Source organism: Monomorium pharaonis, chromosome 1, assembly GCF_013373865.1.
Source record: "Monomorium pharaonis isolate MP-MQ-018 chromosome 1, ASM1337386v2, whole genome shotgun sequence".
Lineage (NCBI taxonomy): Eukaryota > Metazoa > Arthropoda > Insecta > Hymenoptera > Formicidae > Monomorium > Monomorium pharaonis.
The window spans coordinates 20,686,619-20,706,830 of NC_050467.1; the positions used below are offsets into that span (position 1 = coordinate 20,686,619).

Consider the following 20,212-nt stretch of genomic DNA (forward strand, 5'->3'; position numbering starts at 1 on the left):
TTCACATTCTGGTTTTCATTTTAGTCAGGGAATTTATCACGATTTATTTTAACGTATCGCGACCGATACTATCGTGTTCTGCTTGGATATAACGCGCCTATTTACTAGGCTTGATGAAAAATCTCTGAAAAATTCATTTAATCTTCATATATCAAATATGTATCGCGACGCAAATGTGCGACAATTCCATCAAATAAATTTCGTGTGACCGTAGCGTCGCTGTCCTCAGCGTGCCGTGTTGATAATGCGGCAAGTTTCGTTACCGATATGGTACATTCTATAGTCTCAATATTAGAATTTTGTCAAGTAAACTCCGTGCGACTGTAGCAAGAGATATTCGATTATTTACATGGATTAATTAAAACATGCTGTGTATGTAAGAATTAATAATGATCACGATTATTATCTGTATTAGCCGCTATTGCTTATGTGTAGGTGTTCTGAAGATTAGAAAATCATTGTAATGCATACCGTGATTATTATGTTTACAAAATTGGACACAGTTGAGTTAATTAAAAACTTTTTATAAGTTTTATGTATTAGTTTAGATTAAAATATTAGGTATATAGTAATTGATAGCACGATCAACTACTTGTAGTTGCTAAAATAATTATTTAAATTAAGAACATGAATTAAATTAATATCAGCTAATAAGCTAATATCATCTGTAGTTGTTCACAAGCATTCTATATAGATTAGAAATATTGTAACTATTACTCCAAATGTTACAATTATAAAAATTATTTTTTTAAAATTATATTTAAATTATAATTTTTATAGGAAACAAAAATTAATATATCGTACAAAAAATATTCATATAGTACCAAAAAATATATTAAGTAATCCTTATTAATTGTACAGTCAAATATAAGAGTCAGTAACAGATTTTGACACTCAAGATTTCTAATTTAATTTGCAAAAAAGACTATATCTTCTACTATATCTAATGAAAAATACGCTATCAAACATAAATGATATTAATAATTATGTGCGTGTCGTGAGAAACTTCAAAAGTTCAATTTTTAAAACCAAGTTGTAAAATAAAGTCGATGTGTGAAGTGAATTGATATTTGAAATTTGTTCAATACTGCATAAAAATGAAGTATTATGCATGTGTAAGTGTGTGACATTTATTCTGGATAAAGCTGAAATAATTGAAGAAACACTTCTAAGAGTAGTTTGCAATGAACTGGCATGAAGCAGACTGCAATACTTCAGCTGGTGAGTGAAACAAAATAATTTGCTGTTATACAATATTAATATTATCCACTGTCTTCTACCCGTTTGAGGTCTTAGAAGCAGGTGTGTTTGACTTATTCAAAATTTGGTTTCGGTAATAATACTCCTCACTCTGGTAATAATAACATGATATATGTACCAAAAAAGTATACTAATGGTCAAACTTTGCAAGTTATCTCATGGCAATAACCAACCTTATTAATACTGCATCAATGCTGTTGAACTAATTCAGTTAATCAAATTTATTATGGAATAAAGAAAGTAGCATTTCTAGAAATTCAGAGATAAATTATTGTACAGAAAAATGCATGGTAATAATAGAGATTATTTTATTTAAAATATCAATATTAATATGATGACTTTTTATGTAGAATAATAATCCCGAAACAAATTTTGCTTGATCCCGGAACTTAATTAATAAATTCTAGTTATATATTTTTAAATCATAAATGCAGTAATTTCTTTTGTTATGTATAAAGAAATGTAAATTGTGGACTTTTGTAGTTATACAAATACATACTTGTAGGAAAAAGAGGTCAAAAATGCATCAATCGTATAGATTAATATGTAAAACATTATCTAAAATTTTTCGAACAATTTACACTATAGAATTATTGTAATTCTTAATCTGAAGATTCTGTTTTCAATTTCAACAGTAGCTGGCTAGCCATGTAATCCCAATATCGCCATCTTATTGTATCATATTTCTTTGCTAAATCCTTGCACAGCTAAAATATAAATACACATCAGAACAAATAACATAATATTATCAAATTTTATAATATTACAAAAACAGACGTACCTCATATGCAAAATTAATGTCAAACAAAGGGGATGGGGTTTCATCAGTTGGATCTCTTTCTTGACAAATATCAATCATACAGGCTAACAAATGATTAGTGCGACACCCTTGCTTATACATTTCTTCACATTTATGTCTCACTTTTTCATTATAACCTAAGCCTTTACTATGATGTAACAATATTCTAAAAAAAGAATAAGCTCATATTCAGAAACTGTTTATAAAGGTATTAATCAGCTTTTTTTATCATTTTATCTTTGTTTTATGTCTAATAATGATAAAAATAAAGTGATTAAAAATATGTTAACATAAAGCTAATCTATAAGTAATCAAATTAGAGAATTATTTTTTTCTTCTGATTAAACTTTTAATGTATCTGGAATAAATACCCTCTTAGGTAGTTCCAGGCGCTCTCATTTCCTTTTTCTAACTCAATCTTCTCCAGTGCAAAATCAACTTCTCTATCTATCACTTCTTGCTCGAACTTTGTCGTATTGTTTATTACAAAATAACGCTGATTCCAAGCAGAATTATTGCGGACATCGTCATTTAACAATTGTTCCACATATTCCAACTCCTTGTCATATAAACTGCAATCACATTTTATATATATATATATATATATATATATGATTTCAATCATAAAAAAATTACTATATGTATACCTTATATATATGTACACAAACATATGCTTACTTGAAAGTTTGTATGCACCACTGACGATGTTGCCAAGCATGATAATTCTTTGCATCTTTACATAGAACAGTTTCTATGAATGCTAGCTCTTCGCTAGGATCTTGCAGCCATTCGACAATAATCTTTCTGTGATGCCAAACTTGGTAATTTTTAGAATTGTATTTTATCATCCGATCTGTATATTTTAGTTCCTCGTATAAATCTTTCGCCAGAGCTTTAAGTATTTCTCTTCTGTATTGCCAGACAGTATAATTGGCTGGATTAAGCCATATACAGGCTTCTGTTAAAGCTAACGCACGTTCTGACCTTTCACCTGACTTTAGAATGGCACGGAAATAATCATAGGCATCCTTAACTAAAAATTGACACCAATAGAAGATAAAATTTTGAAGATAAAACCATAATTTATTGGAGTAAAATCTCTTTATTGAAAAAGATATTTATAATGATAATACGTTTGTAATAATAGAAAAAACATATAAAACATAAATATGTTTTATATGCTCTGTAAAATGCTGCTTATAGAAAAATGTAATTTTTGGAATTCTATACTCACACTTTTCGGAATATGCAATCGACACAACAGGATGAGGACCATCATCTTGGGGTAAAGGAGTCACGTCACTCCACTCTTCGCGATCTTTATACAAAATCCACGATGTTTTCTCGTGATCACAATTTAATTCGTCGTCAGAACTGTCTGACATGGTTTTCCTTAATACACTTTTCTGTTATCGTAGAATGAAACCGAGATCGCTAAAGTTTTCTTTATCGAATCCTAACCTAATTCACTTTCGCATCCTGTTCAGCTTATATTCGAGCATCCATGGTTCACTTTTAAATATGTTCAATATCAAGAACTTATTAGCTGTGTTTATCTCAATGGTATAGTTAGCGTTATATCTTCATTAAAAAAAATAATTTTAGATATTTTCAGTCGTGCAATTCTTATCTGGACATTTATTTTACTTCATGATTGTTAAGAAAAAATGTACTTACATATAATTAAATATATAATCTTTATCTTTTAATATTTAATTCCTTGTAATATATTTAACTTTCATATACATAAAACTATTACATCGATAGATATCAAAATTGATAGCCGTTTATAGTGGCACTATGTTACACTTTTTGCATTCAGTGAGACAGATGAATAATCTATTAAGTATGGGACAGAAAAAGAGAAAAACAAAGAGTACAGAAAGTGCAAGACAAATTTATCAATGATGACAATGCATGAATACATACTTGAAGAAAAGTACATACCCTTTTTATCAATTTTTTTACTGTATAAGATGCTTTCTAAAAGAATTACAGAAATGTGAAATACATTAGGATAGGAAATGATTGTGCGCTTAAAAAATATTAATCCTATATGTTAAAATTCAAGAAATTTATTAAACAACAGAACGAAATAATAAAATAAGAGCTTAAAATGCTCTCATAGTTGTTTAAATTAAAAAAGTGATTATATCATAATATAACAATATTCTCTATGGTAATCTGTATTGTGTATAGTTTACAATGTAAACTTGTTTTGCACAAAAACACACTCATCTCATTCTCTCAATTCTATATTCTCATCTCATACTTATTCACTGACTGTGCTGTAAAGCATTCTACTGTAGCAAGTTTAACAAATTATTTCCATATTACTTCTTGATAAATCATTTGACAATAATTGTTATAACGATGGATATCTTGACATTCTGCACACATTTTATAGCTGGAAACAATTTTTTTGCATTACATTATACAAGTGATCTCAACTATGTATACAATTTGTTGCTTTATGTGAAAAATTGACTGACCAAACCATTTAAAAATTTACCATTACTACTACAAATAGTTTCTTTTTAGCAGATTTAATTAAACTCTTATGGTAATTGTTATTTTCTAAATCTCACAAAAAATAATTTTATACATTTGGGATCCAAGAACGCTACTTGTAGAAAACATATTTATAATTAAATAATACCACAAAATTACTGTTATACATTAAAATCACTAGATATGACAAAGAGAATGGTTTTTTCTTCCTCTGCCTCTCGTGAATAATACTTTATTTCTAATCTGTTATTATCGCGCAGAATATCGAAATTTATTTCTTCAACTAAAATAAATGGTTTCTTTGAGCTTACAGAATAGCAACAAACGCTTATACAGATATATATGAATGTGAATTTGTTTTTCTTTACAATATGCGCGTTAGCTACTTAAAATTAATTTTTCTCCTCCTTCTTCTCTCCTTCAGGTTCTTGCTGTGACTGATTTTGACTTTCTCTTTCCGCTGCCATCTGTAAAATTGACATGTTTAAATAATAGCCTTTAAACTACATGGAGCATTATAATTTGTGTTCATTAATTTTTACATAAATACCTTTTTGTACGCCATTTCAAATAGTTTCAAACTCGCTTGTTGGAGTTCGTTCGTTTGTTTCTTTATTTCTTCAGGATCCACATCATCTTTTTTAGCCAAAATCTCTCGTAGTTTTGCAACTAATTCTTTAAGTTTGTCACACTATAAAAACAAGTAATAAATATTAAAATAATTTACAAATATATTAGAATATAAAAACCAATAGTACTATACCTCTTCTTGTGGTAACTGCGCTTTGAATTCCTCTAGCTTCGATTCTGTGTCATGTATAATTCCTTCGGCTTGATTAACAGCTTCAACTCTTTCCTTCTTAACTTTATCTGCTTGTGCATATTGTTCAGCATTCTTAACCATATTTTCAATTTCATCTTTACTAAGGCCACCACTAGATTGAATAACAACTGTAAGAAGAACCATAGATTTAGAATATGTTTAAACAATTATTAATAACATTAACATTACAGTAACAATTCAGTTAAATGTTGTCTACAATCTCTTACTTGATTTCAATGTAAGTTTCAGAGACGAAAAATATAGGCATCATTGTAATAAGTTATGTAATAATAGAATATGTATATTCTTAATATTTTTAATATATAATACGTGTAAAATAGTAAAATTTACATACTTTGTTGCTCTTTGCCAGTTCCCTTATCTCTGGCTGACACATGCACTATACCGTTCGCATCGATATCAAACGTTACTTCTATTTGCGGTACACCTCTTGGTGCAGGTGGAATACCAACAAGACTGAACTGTCCTAAGAGTTTATTATCACTAGCCATTTCTCGTTCGCCTTGATGAACTTTAATCTCTACTTGTGTTTGACCATCCGCTGCCGTTGAAAATACCTGACTCTTTTTTGTAGGTATAGTTGTATTACGAGAGATTAATCTCGTAAACACACCGCCAAGTGTTTCAATACCTAGAAAAATTTCAAAGACATTTTTTTTCGATATCACATTGTAATTTTATTTTTAATGTTAGATAAATAGAAGATCAGTAAAGCAATGTCTTCATCTATTATCAGAGAGAAGATTAGTCTAATACATCATAGTTTTGTAGGTATTAAATTAAATAGAATAATTTGTATATAATGATTCTACCTAATGACAGAGGTGTAACGTCAAGAAGCAAAACATCCGTCACATCTCCTGCAAGTACTCCTCCTTGAACTGCAGCACCAACAGCTACAGCTTCATCAGGATTTACAGCCTTTGATGGTTGTCTGCCAAATATTTCTTGAACTGTTTGTTGTACTTTAGGTACTCTGGTCATACCACCAACCAATAAAACTTCCCCAATATCAGATTTTGTTACTTCGGCGTCGGAAAGTGCCTTCTGACATGGTTGAATAGTACGCTTAATCAGATCGCTTACGAGACTTTCAAATTTACTTCTGGATAATTTTAGATTTAAGTGTTTTGGTCCGCTAGAATCCATCGTAAGGTAGGGAAGATTTATATCTGTCTGAAGAGAACTCGATAATTCTATCTTAGCCTTTTCCGAAGCTTCCTTCAATCTTTGCATTGCCATTGCATCTTTGGTTACATCTATACCTTGCTACATTATTTTACCAAATCAGTTATTATTAACATAAATTTATTGTAACAAATAATTATAATTATAAAAAATTTATACCTCTTTCTTGAATTCAGATACAAGGTAATTAACCAATGCATTGTCAAAATCTTCACCTCCCAAAAATGTATCTCCATTTGTGGATTTTACTTCAAAAACACCCTTCTGAATTTCTAAAATCGAGATATCAAAAGTACCTCCACCTAAGTCATAAACAGCAATACTAAAAAAAAACCAATATATTAATCATATTTGTATTTTTTTTTCTACAAAATACAAGAAATATAACTGAATTTTCAGTAAAATATTTCAACATAAGATATATATCTTTAGAGACGAAAAATCAACATCATTATTTTCATGAATATTTTTCATATTGAATATTAATATAATGTATTTAATTACATTTTATCTTCCTGCTTATCCATGCCGTAAGCAAGTGCAGCTGCGGTTGGTTCGTTAATTACACGAAGCACATTTAATCCAGCAATCTGACCAGCATCTTTTGTCGCTTGTCGTTGTGAATCATTAAAATATGCTGGCACAGTAATAACAGCATTTTTTACTGAAGTGTTTAAATAAGCCGCAGCAGTTTCCTTCATTTTCATAAGTACAAATGCTCCAATTTGACTGGGAGAATACATTTTTCCATCACCACCTTGAACCCATGCATCTCCATTAGATGCTTTTACAATTTTGTATGTTACACTCTTCCTATAAGAACAGATATTGAAACAATTACATATTGAAACAAGTATAATCATATTATAATAAGTTATCTCAATATGATATTTACATATCCTTTTTCACTTCAGGATCTTCAAATCTCCGTCCAATTAATCGTTTTGTCGCATAAAATGTATTAACAGAATTTGTGACTGCCTGACGTTTTGCTGGCATCCCAACTAAACGTTCATTATCTGGAAAAATTAATTTATTGCAAAAATAAAATAAACTATTTATTACAAAAATGATAAAATTAAATTAAAAAATTTCTAGAATTCAAACTTTATACATATATCTTTTGCAATGGTAAGAGTAATAACTTTTGATCTTGTTAAAAGTTTACATGTTATTAATATGTACTAATTTGACAATAACCTTTTGTAAAAGCAACATAAGATGGCGTAGTCCTAGAACCTTCAGCATTTTCTATAACCTTAGCTTGCTTGCCCTCCATCACTGCTACGCAAGAAAAAGTAGTACCGAGATCTATACCAATAACTGCACCCTTTACACCTTCGGATCTATTAAAAATTGAAGATTTTAAAGGTGTTTTAAAATCAGAAAATATACAATTGTGATATGTATTTTTTATTAATCACTTACTTATATCGATATTGTTGAATATCAGTAAAACGATGTGGTATAGTGACTGTTGGAGCGGCAACCTAGAATATTAAAGATATTAAATAATATGTATCTCTAAATCATATTTAGCAATCCAAGAAAGTATTTTATTTCAAAAAGATCATATTAAAAATATTATTAAAAACTTTAAAAGCAAATTTAAAAAAAATAAATTTTTATTAATTATATATTTATTTAAAATACACGAAAGAAGATGTTAACAAAATGTTATACTTAATATTAAGAATATTAAGAAATATATACATTTCTTAAGAAAAAATTTTTAGTACAATGATCTCTCATAGAAAAATTTATGATCAAATTTTTCTAGACTAACCTATCTAATCAATTTTAGCTACTTTTAGAGCAATTCTAGCGATAATAACACGCAAAACATAAAGAAAATTGAGATTCTCGTCGACAGAAAGAGCTAAAAGTATTAGGCTAAATTGGAGGCGGGAGTCCATTCACACGTGCCGGCTTTAAGATCGGCATTGTGGCGAAATTAATGTGTGATAGAAATTTCTCCCGATGCGTGATCGCAAAGTAATTTGAAATAGTTCATATGTGGTAACAAAGAAGAATTGTCGATTGAGATCATGCATCTCTCATTAAACGACGTGCAAATAGTGACGACTGCACACTAGGAAAATTGAGATCGTGATATCACTATCGGTGTACATACATTTTTTAAAATCGTGCTGAACTGCTGTTTCCTAGCGAGATCGCAAGCGACGCCGGTACAGCTGCGGTTCAATAATCTCGCGGCGGTCAACATTTTGGTTTTTCTTCGGAATTCTAACAAGAAATCGGCAGGAAACGCGGTGCGCCCAGCTTCACGTTACTTCACGTGTAATGATGCAACTCTCGTAGTCTCGGTGTAGAAGCCCACGTATACCACGCGCGCATCTCACGGCGCATCCACTCCAGTGACTAGAAAATGGACATGCTTGTGTCCACAAATCGTTTGCGTTTTACGGTGTTCCAACGGAATACACCAATGATGAACGCGTATAGTCATCTCACTACTATTAATTCACGAAACATCGCGAATGTTCTATTGAGGAGTGATATATGTATAATACGTTTGACGTATTATCAGTAATATTGAAAAAATGATGAGATTGAATAGTCATTAGACAAAATGACGTAAATATTATTGCATTAATATTATTGATAGTACTACGTTATTGCCCGCAAATGTTTACGCGTGTACACGAATTAAGTCACGAAACTAGAAATAAATAACCGGAATTCTGTCAGCATATATACATACGAATTTCCGGATTTTAAAACGATATACATATATTGAGTCCAATATGATGACCAAAAGATAACATTATCTCAAATAAACAAACGAGCAATGACCTAATTGAATGAAACAAAGTTTCTTTAATAACGTTTATTTTTAATTGTTTTTGTTTGTATATTAATTCTGTATTTAAAAAGTAGCGTACTCTAGTATTCTTTTTTTAAATGAAAGTTACAGTATTAATACAATTATTAATAAGATATTCTTTTGTGTAAATAATGCACATATTATATTTTGTTAAATTATTTTATTTAGAGCAGCAATAACACATGTGTATTAAATACACATCAAAGTTAAAATAAGTTAAAATCCTGAGACTGAATTCATTTGAAATATAGAGCATTATGTTACAAAAAAATGCTTGATTCGATCGATCGAATTATTCGCATATAAATTTCATATATTTTTTGATATATACTCCATCGTCATTGTTATTGCTAATTAAAGTAGAATATATTTTATGCACGCATGTCATAAGGTTAATATTTCTTGTGTCATACAATAAATTTTTCAAATATATCGATTGGCCACAGAATAGAAAAGTTCTCGAGTCTTCAGAAATGCTTTTTATAACCAATCAATAACGGACAATTAACGTTGTTGTGTGATATATGAAATATTAGCCTAATACATAGCGCAGTTTTATTTCAAATTATAAGTTTTTTTAAAAATTATTTATATTGAATATTCATAATCCAGACACATCTAAACACAATCTTAAAGTTTATAATTCGAAACTGCAATAACAATATATATATTTGCAATAAAATTTGCAATAACGAGTAGTACAACAAAATGTGTATTAACAAATGTGCGTATTAGAAATGATCGAGATGGAGATCATTATGAGCTCTTCTTTTGTTACATGAGGTATTAAAATTCAACATTGTTATCTCAATTAAATTTCTCTCAGAATAGAATATAATATTATGAAATCTTTTTCTATTTTTAATTGTTACTAATATTCACTGACTGTGAGTAAAATTTTACTTAATCTTTTTATAATGACATCTGAACTTAAATTAAGAATGCAAATTTATAATCAACTATTTTTTTTAATAATAACAGAACTTCCAAATTATTATAAAAATAACAATTATAGCAAGCAAACATGCGATCTCTAATGTAATCAGGAACAACATTGTTTAATATGAGCAATATTAAAATTCGACGATCGAATATAAAATTTAGATTAAATTGCATCTATCCTTTCTTTCCAAGCTGTAAAATCCATGGCTCCTTTTGTATGAATCGTACAATTTGTCATATCATTCCTGTAAAAAATAATAAATTAAAATTTTATTGTTTGGAATCGACGCCTACTAGTGATCAACAATATCTATTATTGAATTTGTATCGTATAATTAGTCCATATATCTAATAAATTTAATTAACAGAGATATATATTATTTAAAAAATTTGCATAATTACAGGAATGGATCTCTTAGAATAAAAGCTCTTGGTTGCATCCATTGTAACCTGTCTCCATTGCGACATAAAATTTGCGCCATTGTACTTTTTCGTATTTCTTCTAATTGCTTTATCGTAAATGAACCAGGGGTATTTCCATTTTCGTACCAATATCTATCACCTGGATTGAGAAATTTATAAAATTTTAATGCTCTATTTCAAAACTGATTATTCAAACAAACTTATTTTATACAGAATCCGTAATAAAGAATGCAAAATTATTATATCTACCTAAACGAATATTTCGAAACGTCCGTCCTAATAAACAGAGGAACGTAGGTCCAAGAACAGAATCAGACATGGGTGCTTCCGACAGTGCTCCAGTTACCAGGTCTATATCTCCCACATTTCTAAATTAAACAGAAATGCAACATCAGGACAATAAAATTTTAAAATACTTTAAAGATTTCTCTTGAATTGAAAAAAATGACATCAAATAATGAAGATAAAATCTTATAGTGCGCGGAGTAATTTAAATCGCAAGAGAGAAAAAGAAAAAGGGGAGAAAAAGATGATGATTTTAATAAGATATAAAGAAATGCGAATTTAAATATGGTGATTTTTGTCATCTACGTTTCATCTTACTTGTAGACTGCTCGAAGTCTTTCGATAGTATCTTTGGTCATTGTGCCTTTAAGATCCAGAAAGTCAGTAAGATTCGGCAAATCACAGAAGCTTCGCCATTTGGCATAAGATGGTAAACCGTGATCTCTTCCCTGTTGTATAATTTGTGCGGCGTAATCCACGGCTACATCATTGGTTTTCCCATCATGGAAGTATCGGTCCAGGAGTATTTCGTTTAAACCCGGAGGCAGAGGCTTCCTAGAATGTCCCGCTGTCGCGGAAATTAGATCTTGCATCCTAGATCGTCATTAAAATCAAGTTCTCATAGAACAACGTGTCAATGTAAATCGTGACAATAGATGTCAGAAAATTTAATAGTATAGAAAAAAATCTCGGTCATTTGAAAGTTTTAACACTTTTAAGAAACAGAAGTCAATAAAGAAAAAAAAATTAATTAAAATTATCTCCGTAGTAATACTTAAATTTGCTAATAGTTGTAAATATATTGCCTAAATCATTTGTTTTCATAAACATTATAATTTATATTTATAACATTCGTGCTGTACTTTTAAGAAAATCACGTTAATATTAAAAAACGTTAAAAAAAATTTTCTAATTATATAAAAAGTAGGATTATTCTAAGAAATAACATTATAAAATTTGAAGGACTAAAACAAACTTTTCTTTCCTTTTTACTTTAAATTACTTTCATATAATGGTTGGCACAAATGGAGCAAGTATGCGTTTCATTGAAACTTGATTTTTATATTACTTCAGTCTAAAAAATTTAATATCAATTTTTTATGTCACGTTTCGTAAATCACGTGAGCTCGTAAAATTTCGCAAAAAGACGTTATTGTGATTACAACGTGCCTTTCACTGTGATGTTACATTCTTTTCCGCTATGTAATTAAAAAGTTCACGCGCTATTGTTCACACAAAGATGGAAGTATATATTTCTTGAACTTTTGTAAGATTACGTTGAAGTTCGCACAATTTTTTCTTGGATAGTTCATCTTTATATGGTATAACGATGGACTATAATTTGAAATTAATTATTGAAGTGTTGAGAACTTTTTTAGTAACTTAATTCTATAATGATTTGGTCTCAAAGAAGCAATATAAATTAACATGCTAAAAGACTTACACCAAAGATTTCTTTTTGTTATATGTTTCTTTCGTGATGTTTTTATTAAAATAACATTACCATGTCTCAGAAAGAAGTGAAAGGTAAGAATTTTCTATAAAAAGTCAAGTCAATTTTATGAAAATTGAAGAAGCGTGCATGCACGTGATGCGTGACAATAGCAATCACTGTTAAGCAATTTACCCGAGACAACGGCATTCTTATCGTTATAAACTGTAATGCAATTAGTGTATCTCCGCTTGACTAGAACGTATTTCAATACGATAAAAGATCTATCGTATTTGCATTAAGCGGGTGCATTTCCCTTCACTTAAGATGACTTCCCTTATCTTTTTAACGCTCCTAGAAACGTGACAGGTGACTGCATTGATTTCCATCTTAGAGAGAAGAACAACTGACTTGATTGCTAGCATTGTATAATCTCCTTGAAGTGTAATTTGAATGACATTTGTTCACTTGACACTTACAGTGTGTTATAGAAGCGTTCATGTTTAAATAACAAAATAAATGTTAGACACAGTTCTAATTTATATATCATAACATAAAAGATAAAATTTTAGATATTAAATAATTGTACATGTACATTAGATAATGAAATGTGATTTAAAAAGCTCTGTATGAAACTTTCTAATACAAATTTCATATTTTAGCATTCAAAAGAGAACCAAAATACGTGTATTATGTCCGTATTTAGAAAATATTAATAAAATTATATTTATATTAACATATTTTAACCAAAAATTCATAAAGAATGAAATATGCTTTATGAATTTTTGTTTAAAATATGTTCTCTAATACCTATTGTATTTTACACAGGTTGAATAACTTATTAAAAAATTAGAAGTGAAATAATAAAATTAAAAAGTTAATAATTTTTAACTTTATAATTTTAAATAAATTAATTTATAATTTTAACAAATTATTTTCAAAATATACAAAACTTGTTAACTTTTTTTAGTATTAAAAATGGATCTATATGTAAAAAATGGTAAAAGTACATTTTTTATATAAAAGATGATATTTCTTTGTTATTTTATATAAACTTATTTCCTCAAAAAATTTATTAAATGTATTTGTCATTGTTATTTATATTGTTTTGTTATTAAAGTAATTTTTTAAAGTTACATCTTTCTAATTTAAAATATACAATGCTTTTCAAAATTAACTTTTAATTTAACATAAATTAATTTAATTATAACACAATTTTAATTGAGTTAATTCTTTATTCATGTAACTTTCAATGTAACTAAATTAAATTAAAAAAATTAATAAGCCATTAACTTCAATTTAGTTAAGAATATTGACTTATGCAACCCTGATCTTTCATACTTGTACATCATACAATAAATTCTCGTTTTATAAAAATATTGAGTCACGCGATATTACGAGTACGTCAAGTAATTCCAACTGACCTGTAGCTCCAACGATCAGCCGGTCGATCGCGCCAGCCTCATACAACTCCTGTGGCGCATAGAAGGCCGACAATAAGGTCCTTTCGCCAGACTTGAACGCCGATCGTGAGTCAATCAAGTCCAGGGTTTTTGGGGTCAGCGCAGCAACAAAGAAGAGCCCGGCCGACGCCGCCGAATTCGAGAGAGTCGCGTCCGCGCGAATGTCGTAGCCGCGGAAGTAGCCCCGCTGCGTCAAGCGCAGGCTGTATCTTCGCATACGTAACAAAGAAATAATGTACATAGTACCGTGTATGGATGCGAGTTGCGTCTTGGAAAGTACGGGGGCGGATGATGTAATTTCGTTGCGTCACGTCTCTTGTACGACTATTGTACAATTCGGCGTCATTTAAAGAATAGCCGAATGAATATAATAAAGTTCAAAGAGATACGCAGCTTATCAATAAAATGCTAAATCAATTACGAATTATAAAATTGAACGGTTATGAATCGATTTGAAAAGGGTATCTTTAATGTCAAAAAAAGATGTCACATTGATAATTTACGGGGAATCGCGCGTTATATTGCCAACAATGATGAAAAGATGATCTGTTGTAAGATTCCGACATGCTTATTATGTAAAATACGATATAAAATATGATTTAATACACGCACGTAGATGGAAATAAAGTCACGCTTTTCGTATAATATCGTTTGATTATCTTCCATCGCATACATCAGCTGTTGCGATTGGTTCTTGTAATCTATTGTACAAGAAGCTGCGTTAGACACTAAATGGAGCCATCAGAACACCCGCACAATTTATGAAATGGCAATATATTAGAAACGATAAGATCCTTTATGAAATTATTGCATCAAACTATTACGTGGAACATAATGTTGGTACAACTTTAAGGTAAACGGTAGTGAAATACACACGCCTACTGGTTAATATAGAATATTTTCTTTTTCAATTTTTTTCAAACGTTCGAACATATAAATAAATGCTGTATATTGGTCTTGTTATCGTTATAGTGAAAAAAATTCTTACGGTTTATGTTCATGTTTTTTATAAATTAAGTGTAATATAGGAAACGCTATACATACTTGTCGAGGGCACGTTCTCCGAGAATAACAGGCAGAAATTCGTTATAAGTTATATGTTGCAATTCGGCGACAACAACTCTTCTTGCTTCTTGATATAATTTCTCGTCATTCCAATGAGGATTCAAACGCTTCAATTCCGTAGCCACTCGGTTGTGCTCCCGTAAAAATAACACGTGCATCAAAGTAAGACCTGGATTCTCGTTTACTCTGGAATCGCCACTAAAGAAACACGGGAATGCCTTATTTGCGCTTCTGCAGCTCTCATATTTTGGCGAAGCCATCGGCAGGTTCTTTCTCTGTGTATTTAGTAAACCATCTTCGCCCGATCTTAGGGCTCTAGCTGTCTCTTCGGAACTACCATAAAGCGGTGACAGATCCAGATAGGACGATGCCTGATTAATCTGTTGTCGTGGACCCAACTTGCAACCCTGTAATATTTTACATTTACATTAAGCAATATTTTACATTTATGTGATTTTTTTAAATAATCTAATCGCTAAAAGTTTTTGAAATTTTATTGGAAACTCTAGAACTTTTGGAGAAATAATAATTCCGTCGTAATTATATAAAAAAAGAATTAATTTTACAAAGATTATATTCTCTTAAAAATTTCTTCTTTAAAAAAATGCATCTTCCATTCAATCTGCAAAGTGTTAAATTATCAATTTGCAACAATAAAATTGTATTTTCTTACTTACTGCCTTTACAATGAAAATCATTTATTACATTCAAGTTTCATGAATAACTAGTTCTTTTATACTTAGGATTATACGCAAAGTGCTATTAACTTTCAAATTTACAACTAACGACGATATAATCCTCGTGTATCTGAAAAGGCACTGCATAGATCGGAGTTCTTGCACAATAATATGAAGAAATCGTAGAAGTATTTTTAACAAAGAAAGAGAGAAAGATTTCTCAAACATTATATAAGATTTTATTCACAATTACCTGTAACGAATTCCCTGGATGTGGTGCCGATCTCGAATATTCCATACATCTGATTGGCTGCTCCGCGCGGATCGGAAAGCATTCCGGATGAAAATTTTCATAATCGACGTCGCAACACTTGAGTCTGGCGCCGTCCGGTAATTCCATTCTGGGCGTGTGCGCTAAATCGTGAGCAAGAAATTGACTGAAAAGCGCGGTGAGCGCCATCAAATAAGGATGCTTAAGGTCCAATCCGCCGGCATGTACCCTCGAGGAAACTTCTCTCGCGCTCGGCAATTTCATGCGAGGCAAGGAGACACCATCTTCGTACTCCGGCGGCAAGAATCTCACGTAAGCTTCTAAAGCTGCGCCCCAAGTCGGATGCAATTGATTATTGCATCGACCCGTATGTGTCCTGTAACGGACGTCTGTTTTCTTACATTCGGATATTATTCGTAGAAAGCTGGGCGAGTCGGGACAAAGAACGGCGGCTACCGTCGGCAATACTAGAGACGCCTGTTTCGATGACATATTAAGTGCTTCTACGAGCATCACCGCCATCGTCTCGATTCGTAGGGCCATTCTCGAGAGATTTTGCGCGCCTTCGGTCATCTCGTGAGATGCGCCGAGGAACCAAGACGGCGAGCCTCGATTGAGTTGCGTCCGAGAGTTCATGATCGCCCGTTCCGCCTGGCTGTACCTCTCCATGGAGAGATTTGTGCGCATATCCAGATCGTGTAGCATCCTGGGTGGCAAGGTCGTAGCTCCAATGAGCCTCATTAGAGCGAGGAATCTGCGAATCGTAATCTAAAGATAGAAAGCAGTAAAAACACCCACTTATCCGTGCATAGCTTTAGTACCGCCGGGTGCCATCAAGTGGCAAACAGTTACACCTTCGAATAGAGATGTGTTCTTGTGCGAATGCACTTATGTTCTGCGCGATACACCATCATCATTACCCAATAATCGTTATGCAAATTCGATGATTGTATTATTATCCAAGCAATGACGAGATACAATCAATCATTGAAAGCGTATATAATTATGGGGATTGGATACTGCGGACGATTGTGCATTTGCACATCCGTATTGCAAATAAACCGTACGGGACGTATCGGCAGAAACACGTTTATTATATTACCTGTTACGAAACTCCCATGCAAATTTGAAGGCCATGTTATACAGACCTCTGTCGATTCAGATTACAGATTGGCTTTAGTTTGTCCCACTGGCAGAATGTTATTCCGCTAAACGGTGTCTGCGTTTTAATTATGTTAAACATACAGATTTTGATAAAATCTTATTAAAGTTACCTTACGTACATAAAACTATGTGATCTATGTTAATGTATAGCAAGATTTAAGAGCAAGCGAGAGATTCCGCGTAATTTGCCCTGTGTGACAGTAGAAGTGATACACGTGATATTACAGAGATTAGAAATACGTTTCGTAATTTATCGCGTAATTCATCGCAATGAACTCCGGAGACCTTGTCGACGCGATGGCATTTCACCCTGTTACATTAGAAGCATTGTTCATTGCGCGCGTTTACCGCAACAAATTCATTCATCAACTCGGGCACCTATCTCGGACTAGCGTCTCGACTGGGACTGTGCCATTTTTTACGACACAGCATATGGTCAGAACAGATCGCAAAAGGAGGTCAAATGAGGCTGACATTTAAGAATCCTTCCTGGTTCTTTTACGACCACTTTGCGTAATCTTCTTTATTCCCATGTTTAGCGGTCGCGTGAATCGATGGAAACAATCACTTCTACACGCAGATCGATCACTCTCTCGACCAATTATGTTTAAACCGTTAATCTCCTTATTGACCCGGAATTCCGATGTTGTTGGAACACGAGCATGCACTTTGCGAAAGCGAGGAAGATCTACGTTGACTTAAAGAGCCGATAGAATCGACAGAGTAGATTACATACAATTACATTGCATTAAAGCGTGATGCATCCTTTCTATGGCGATTAACCATATAGAGATCATTAAGTACATCACTCCGAATAGAACATCGCAATTCTCAATTTTTTAAATAAAACCTAGAAATTCCTAGAATTAGATAAAAAAGAACATTTATCTTTCCATGTTAAGCTCGAAGATGAATTTATCAAAGTCTTCAAGTTTTAATTTGGTTAAAAAAATTTAATTTTACTTGTTTCTTAATACTTGTTTTGTTCTGGTTTTATACTACTGTAATTAGACGTACGATAAGCTTTGGAGATATTAGTATACTATATACATCCTCATACATTTACTTGAAACGAGAAAATCATGATTGATATTCATATTTCTCTTCTCGCATAAATAATTACATTGCATTACCTTAAAGTAACATGTTATTATCAACTAATGATCAGAACAGATTGTAATCTAGAAGATGTTTTATGCCACGTACAGAATAAATGCGAAGCAAAGCTCTGTTGACACTAGTATGTACGAGGTGCTGCTTTATGTATGCAATAAATTATAATAATTATAAAACAATTAGTTTCGTGTCGCCCACGCGATTAAGTCGACTTGTACAGATCTGAATGAGTCCACACGATATAATCGTTAACCTTTGACGAAGTAACGAGCTGAGAGAAACGTACTGACTATGAGTACAAATCGTTGTGTCAAGACTTCAGCACATTCGCATTCGCAAAGTTTCATAACGCTGCCGTTTCACTGTTTACGACCGTTGGGTCAGAACGTATGGGATAATTATCCGATATGTAACAACCCACGCTTAATCAACCCCTCGGGTTTTGAAACGGGTAACAATCTTACGGAATCTTCACTGAGAAAAAATTCAATTACATAAGTATTGTTTCTGTGTGTTTACGCGTGTGTTACGCTCTCATTACAGATTTTGTTTTTACAGGAAACAAGTTCGTTCTTCCTTTCTTTTTTCTCTTTTTTCCTTTAACAATGAGTTGCCGAATGATTACGAAATAACGATAATTTATTAAATTTAATCACATATAAATTTGAATCACTCTTTATATTAATTCTTAATTTTCGTTTGTACATTTACTGAGGGGGAGGGGCGGGGGGAAAAAAATTAATTTGACTTGTAAAATATTTTTTTTGTTTGTAAAAAAGTTATCTGTTTTTATTAACTATGTATTTTTTTCATAATATTTAATAATGCAAAAATAAAATAAAAGATGATATTAAATAGAAACATTTGTTTAAATTTTTAATTTGTCATTAATTTTGTTAATAGGTATACATATTTCGATGTGTATGCACGTAAAGCATTACATTTTTAAAAGAAAAAAATATTAATTTTATTTATGATATATATATATATATATATACTATTTTATATAAAATTAACATAAATTTAAACAAATAGCAAATAAGATTTGATATTTTGTCCTATTCACTAGGATATACATATAATACAAAAGTACTTACCGCCATATGAAGACGAGTGAGCCACTAGTAATAATTCCTTTAGTATGGATCAACATCTTTCTGAGGATAATGCGCACGATATCCTCGTAACGTAAGGATCACTCCGGGAAGGATATTTAATACGCGGTGGCATTCATCTGCCTCGAATGGTTTCACAAGAGCCGCACGCGAGAGTGGTGTGCGCGAGAACGCGCAGCAGTAAACCTGAACTGAGAATGATGCTTCGAACGAAAGTAAAACTCTAGTCTATCCCGTTCGATCTATCCCGGAGTGGGGTTTAACCAGGATCGCAGCAACGCACGTGCATCAATGGTGCACGGTGCATCAAAGTATAACACGTATGTATGACTGGTAAAAGTGCATCGCTGCAGCAATAGCGGCCGCTGGATCAGTATTACAAATGAGACCAAGGTTCACCTTTCCTCAGCTACGTTATTGGGAATCGCGGTTGAAGGTGCCGTTTCAAGGTCGAATATTCCGTTCGCACCTTCGTGCATGCGATGCGGTATGCGTGAACCTCGCGTGTTCCTTTGCATAGTGTTATAACAGTAGGCAGCGCCATTGCGCTATGCTAATTGATGCTCTTGATGGGCTTGACTGCGATGTCGTTCACGGATTAAAATTCCATGAGATGACACCATTTGTGATTCGTTCGAATAATGAAGATTTGCACGCGGCTCTTCATTTATTGCTTTCTTTGTATAAATGAATAGAATGAACATTATGGTAATAAATCATGATAATGTGTTACGCATGGGATAACTGTTTTTCTTCATTACAGATTTTTTAACGTTAAATTAAAAATAAAAACGCTAAAAATTAAAATG

General features: G+C 31.7%; 3 protein-coding genes across 5 annotated transcripts; all 3 read right to left on the reverse strand.

Annotated features, from left to right (window-relative positions):
- Nucleotides 1-1,544: 1,544 nt before the first annotated feature.
- On the reverse strand, nucleotides 1,545-3,960 carry LOC105834524 (protein farnesyltransferase/geranylgeranyltransferase type-1 subunit alpha). Of its 3 annotated transcripts, XM_028192294.2 has the most exons (6): nucleotides 3,737-3,960; nucleotides 3,294-3,571; nucleotides 2,738-3,092; nucleotides 2,431-2,631; nucleotides 2,042-2,225; nucleotides 1,826-1,967 (listed from the first exon to the last, which is right to left on the reverse strand). In XM_028192294.2, exons 2-6 carry the CDS (start codon nucleotides 3,442-3,444, stop codon nucleotides 1,863-1,865), a joined length of 996 nt encoding a protein of 331 aa, XP_028048095.1. In that variant the 5' UTR covers nucleotides 3,445-3,571; nucleotides 3,737-3,960; the 3' UTR covers nucleotides 1,826-1,862. The 3 variants fall into 3 exon arrangements, with proteins under 3 accessions (XP_012532519.1, XP_028048095.1, XP_028048096.1); XM_012677065.3 differs by lacking the exon at nucleotides 3,737-3,960 and having other exon boundaries at nucleotides 1,545-1,967; nucleotides 3,294-3,693; XM_028192295.2 differs by lacking the exon at nucleotides 3,737-3,960 and having other exon boundaries at nucleotides 2,738-3,054; nucleotides 3,294-3,695.
- Nucleotides 3,961-4,118: 158 nt separating this feature from the next.
- On the reverse strand, nucleotides 4,119-8,942 carry LOC105834523 (heat shock 70 kDa protein cognate 5). Its single transcript, XM_012677064.3, has 11 exons — nucleotides 8,737-8,942; nucleotides 8,031-8,092; nucleotides 7,803-7,948; nucleotides 7,498-7,621; nucleotides 7,107-7,415; nucleotides 6,762-6,924; nucleotides 6,227-6,683; nucleotides 5,749-6,045; nucleotides 5,334-5,521; nucleotides 5,121-5,261; nucleotides 4,119-5,037 (listed from the first exon to the last, which is right to left on the reverse strand). Exons 1-11 carry the CDS (start codon nucleotides 8,827-8,829, stop codon nucleotides 4,963-4,965), a joined length of 2,055 nt encoding a protein of 684 aa, XP_012532518.1. The 5' UTR covers nucleotides 8,830-8,942; the 3' UTR covers nucleotides 4,119-4,962.
- Nucleotides 8,943-9,593: 651 nt separating this feature from the next.
- On the reverse strand, nucleotides 9,594-20,193 carry LOC105834525 (peroxidasin). Its single transcript, XM_012677066.3, has 8 exons — nucleotides 19,386-20,193; nucleotides 15,991-16,762; nucleotides 15,040-15,467; nucleotides 13,957-14,204; nucleotides 11,419-11,668; nucleotides 11,065-11,183; nucleotides 10,795-10,954; nucleotides 9,594-10,637 (listed from the first exon to the last, which is right to left on the reverse strand). The coding sequence occupies exons 1-8, from the start codon at nucleotides 19,439-19,441 to the stop codon at nucleotides 10,556-10,558; spliced, it is 2,115 nt and encodes a 704-aa protein (XP_012532520.1). The 5' UTR covers nucleotides 19,442-20,193; the 3' UTR covers nucleotides 9,594-10,555.
- Between the last annotated feature and the right edge of the window lie 19 nt (nucleotides 20,194-20,212).

What these genes read in the sequence shown, in the direction of transcription:
- LOC105834524 (XM_012677065.3), bottom strand. Translation starts at nt 3,444, where the DNA reads ATGTCAGACAGTTCTGACGACGAATTAAATTGTGATCACGAGAAAACA. An exon ending in GATTGCATATTCCGAAAAGT is followed by an intron (nt 3,093 to 3,293) that starts GTGAGTATAGAA and finishes GTCAATTTTTAG; the next exon opens with TTAAGGATGCCTATGATTAT. An exon ending in ACATTAATTTTGCATATGAG is followed by an intron (nt 1,968 to 2,041) that starts GTACGTCTGTTT and finishes TTTATATTTTAG; the next exon opens with CTGTGCAAGGATTTAGCAAA.
- LOC105834523 (XM_012677064.3), bottom strand. Translation starts at nt 8,829, where the DNA reads ATGTTGACCGCCGCGAGATTATTGAACCGCAGCTGTACCGGCGTCGCT. An exon ending in TTATGTTGCTTTTACAAAAG is followed by an intron (nt 7,622 to 7,802) that starts GTTATTGTCAAA and finishes TAATTTTTCCAG; the next exon opens with ATAATGAACGTTTAGTTGGG. An exon ending in TTGAAATGGCGTACAAAAAG is followed by an intron (nt 5,038 to 5,120) that starts GTATTTATGTAA and finishes TCAATTTTACAG; the next exon opens with ATGGCAGCGGAAAGAGAAAG.
- LOC105834525 (XM_012677066.3), bottom strand. Translation starts at nt 19,441, where the DNA reads ATGTTGATCCATACTAAAGGAATTATTACTAGTGGCTCACTCGTCTTC. An exon ending in GCTGATCGTTGGAGCTACAG is followed by an intron (nt 11,669 to 13,956) that starts GTCAGTTGGAAT and finishes TTTCCGCGACAG; the next exon opens with CGGGACATTCTAGGAAGCCT. An exon ending in GTTTCGAAATATTCGTTTAG is followed by an intron (nt 10,955 to 11,064) that starts GTAGATATAATA and finishes TTCTCAATCCAG; the next exon opens with GTGATAGATATTGGTACGAA.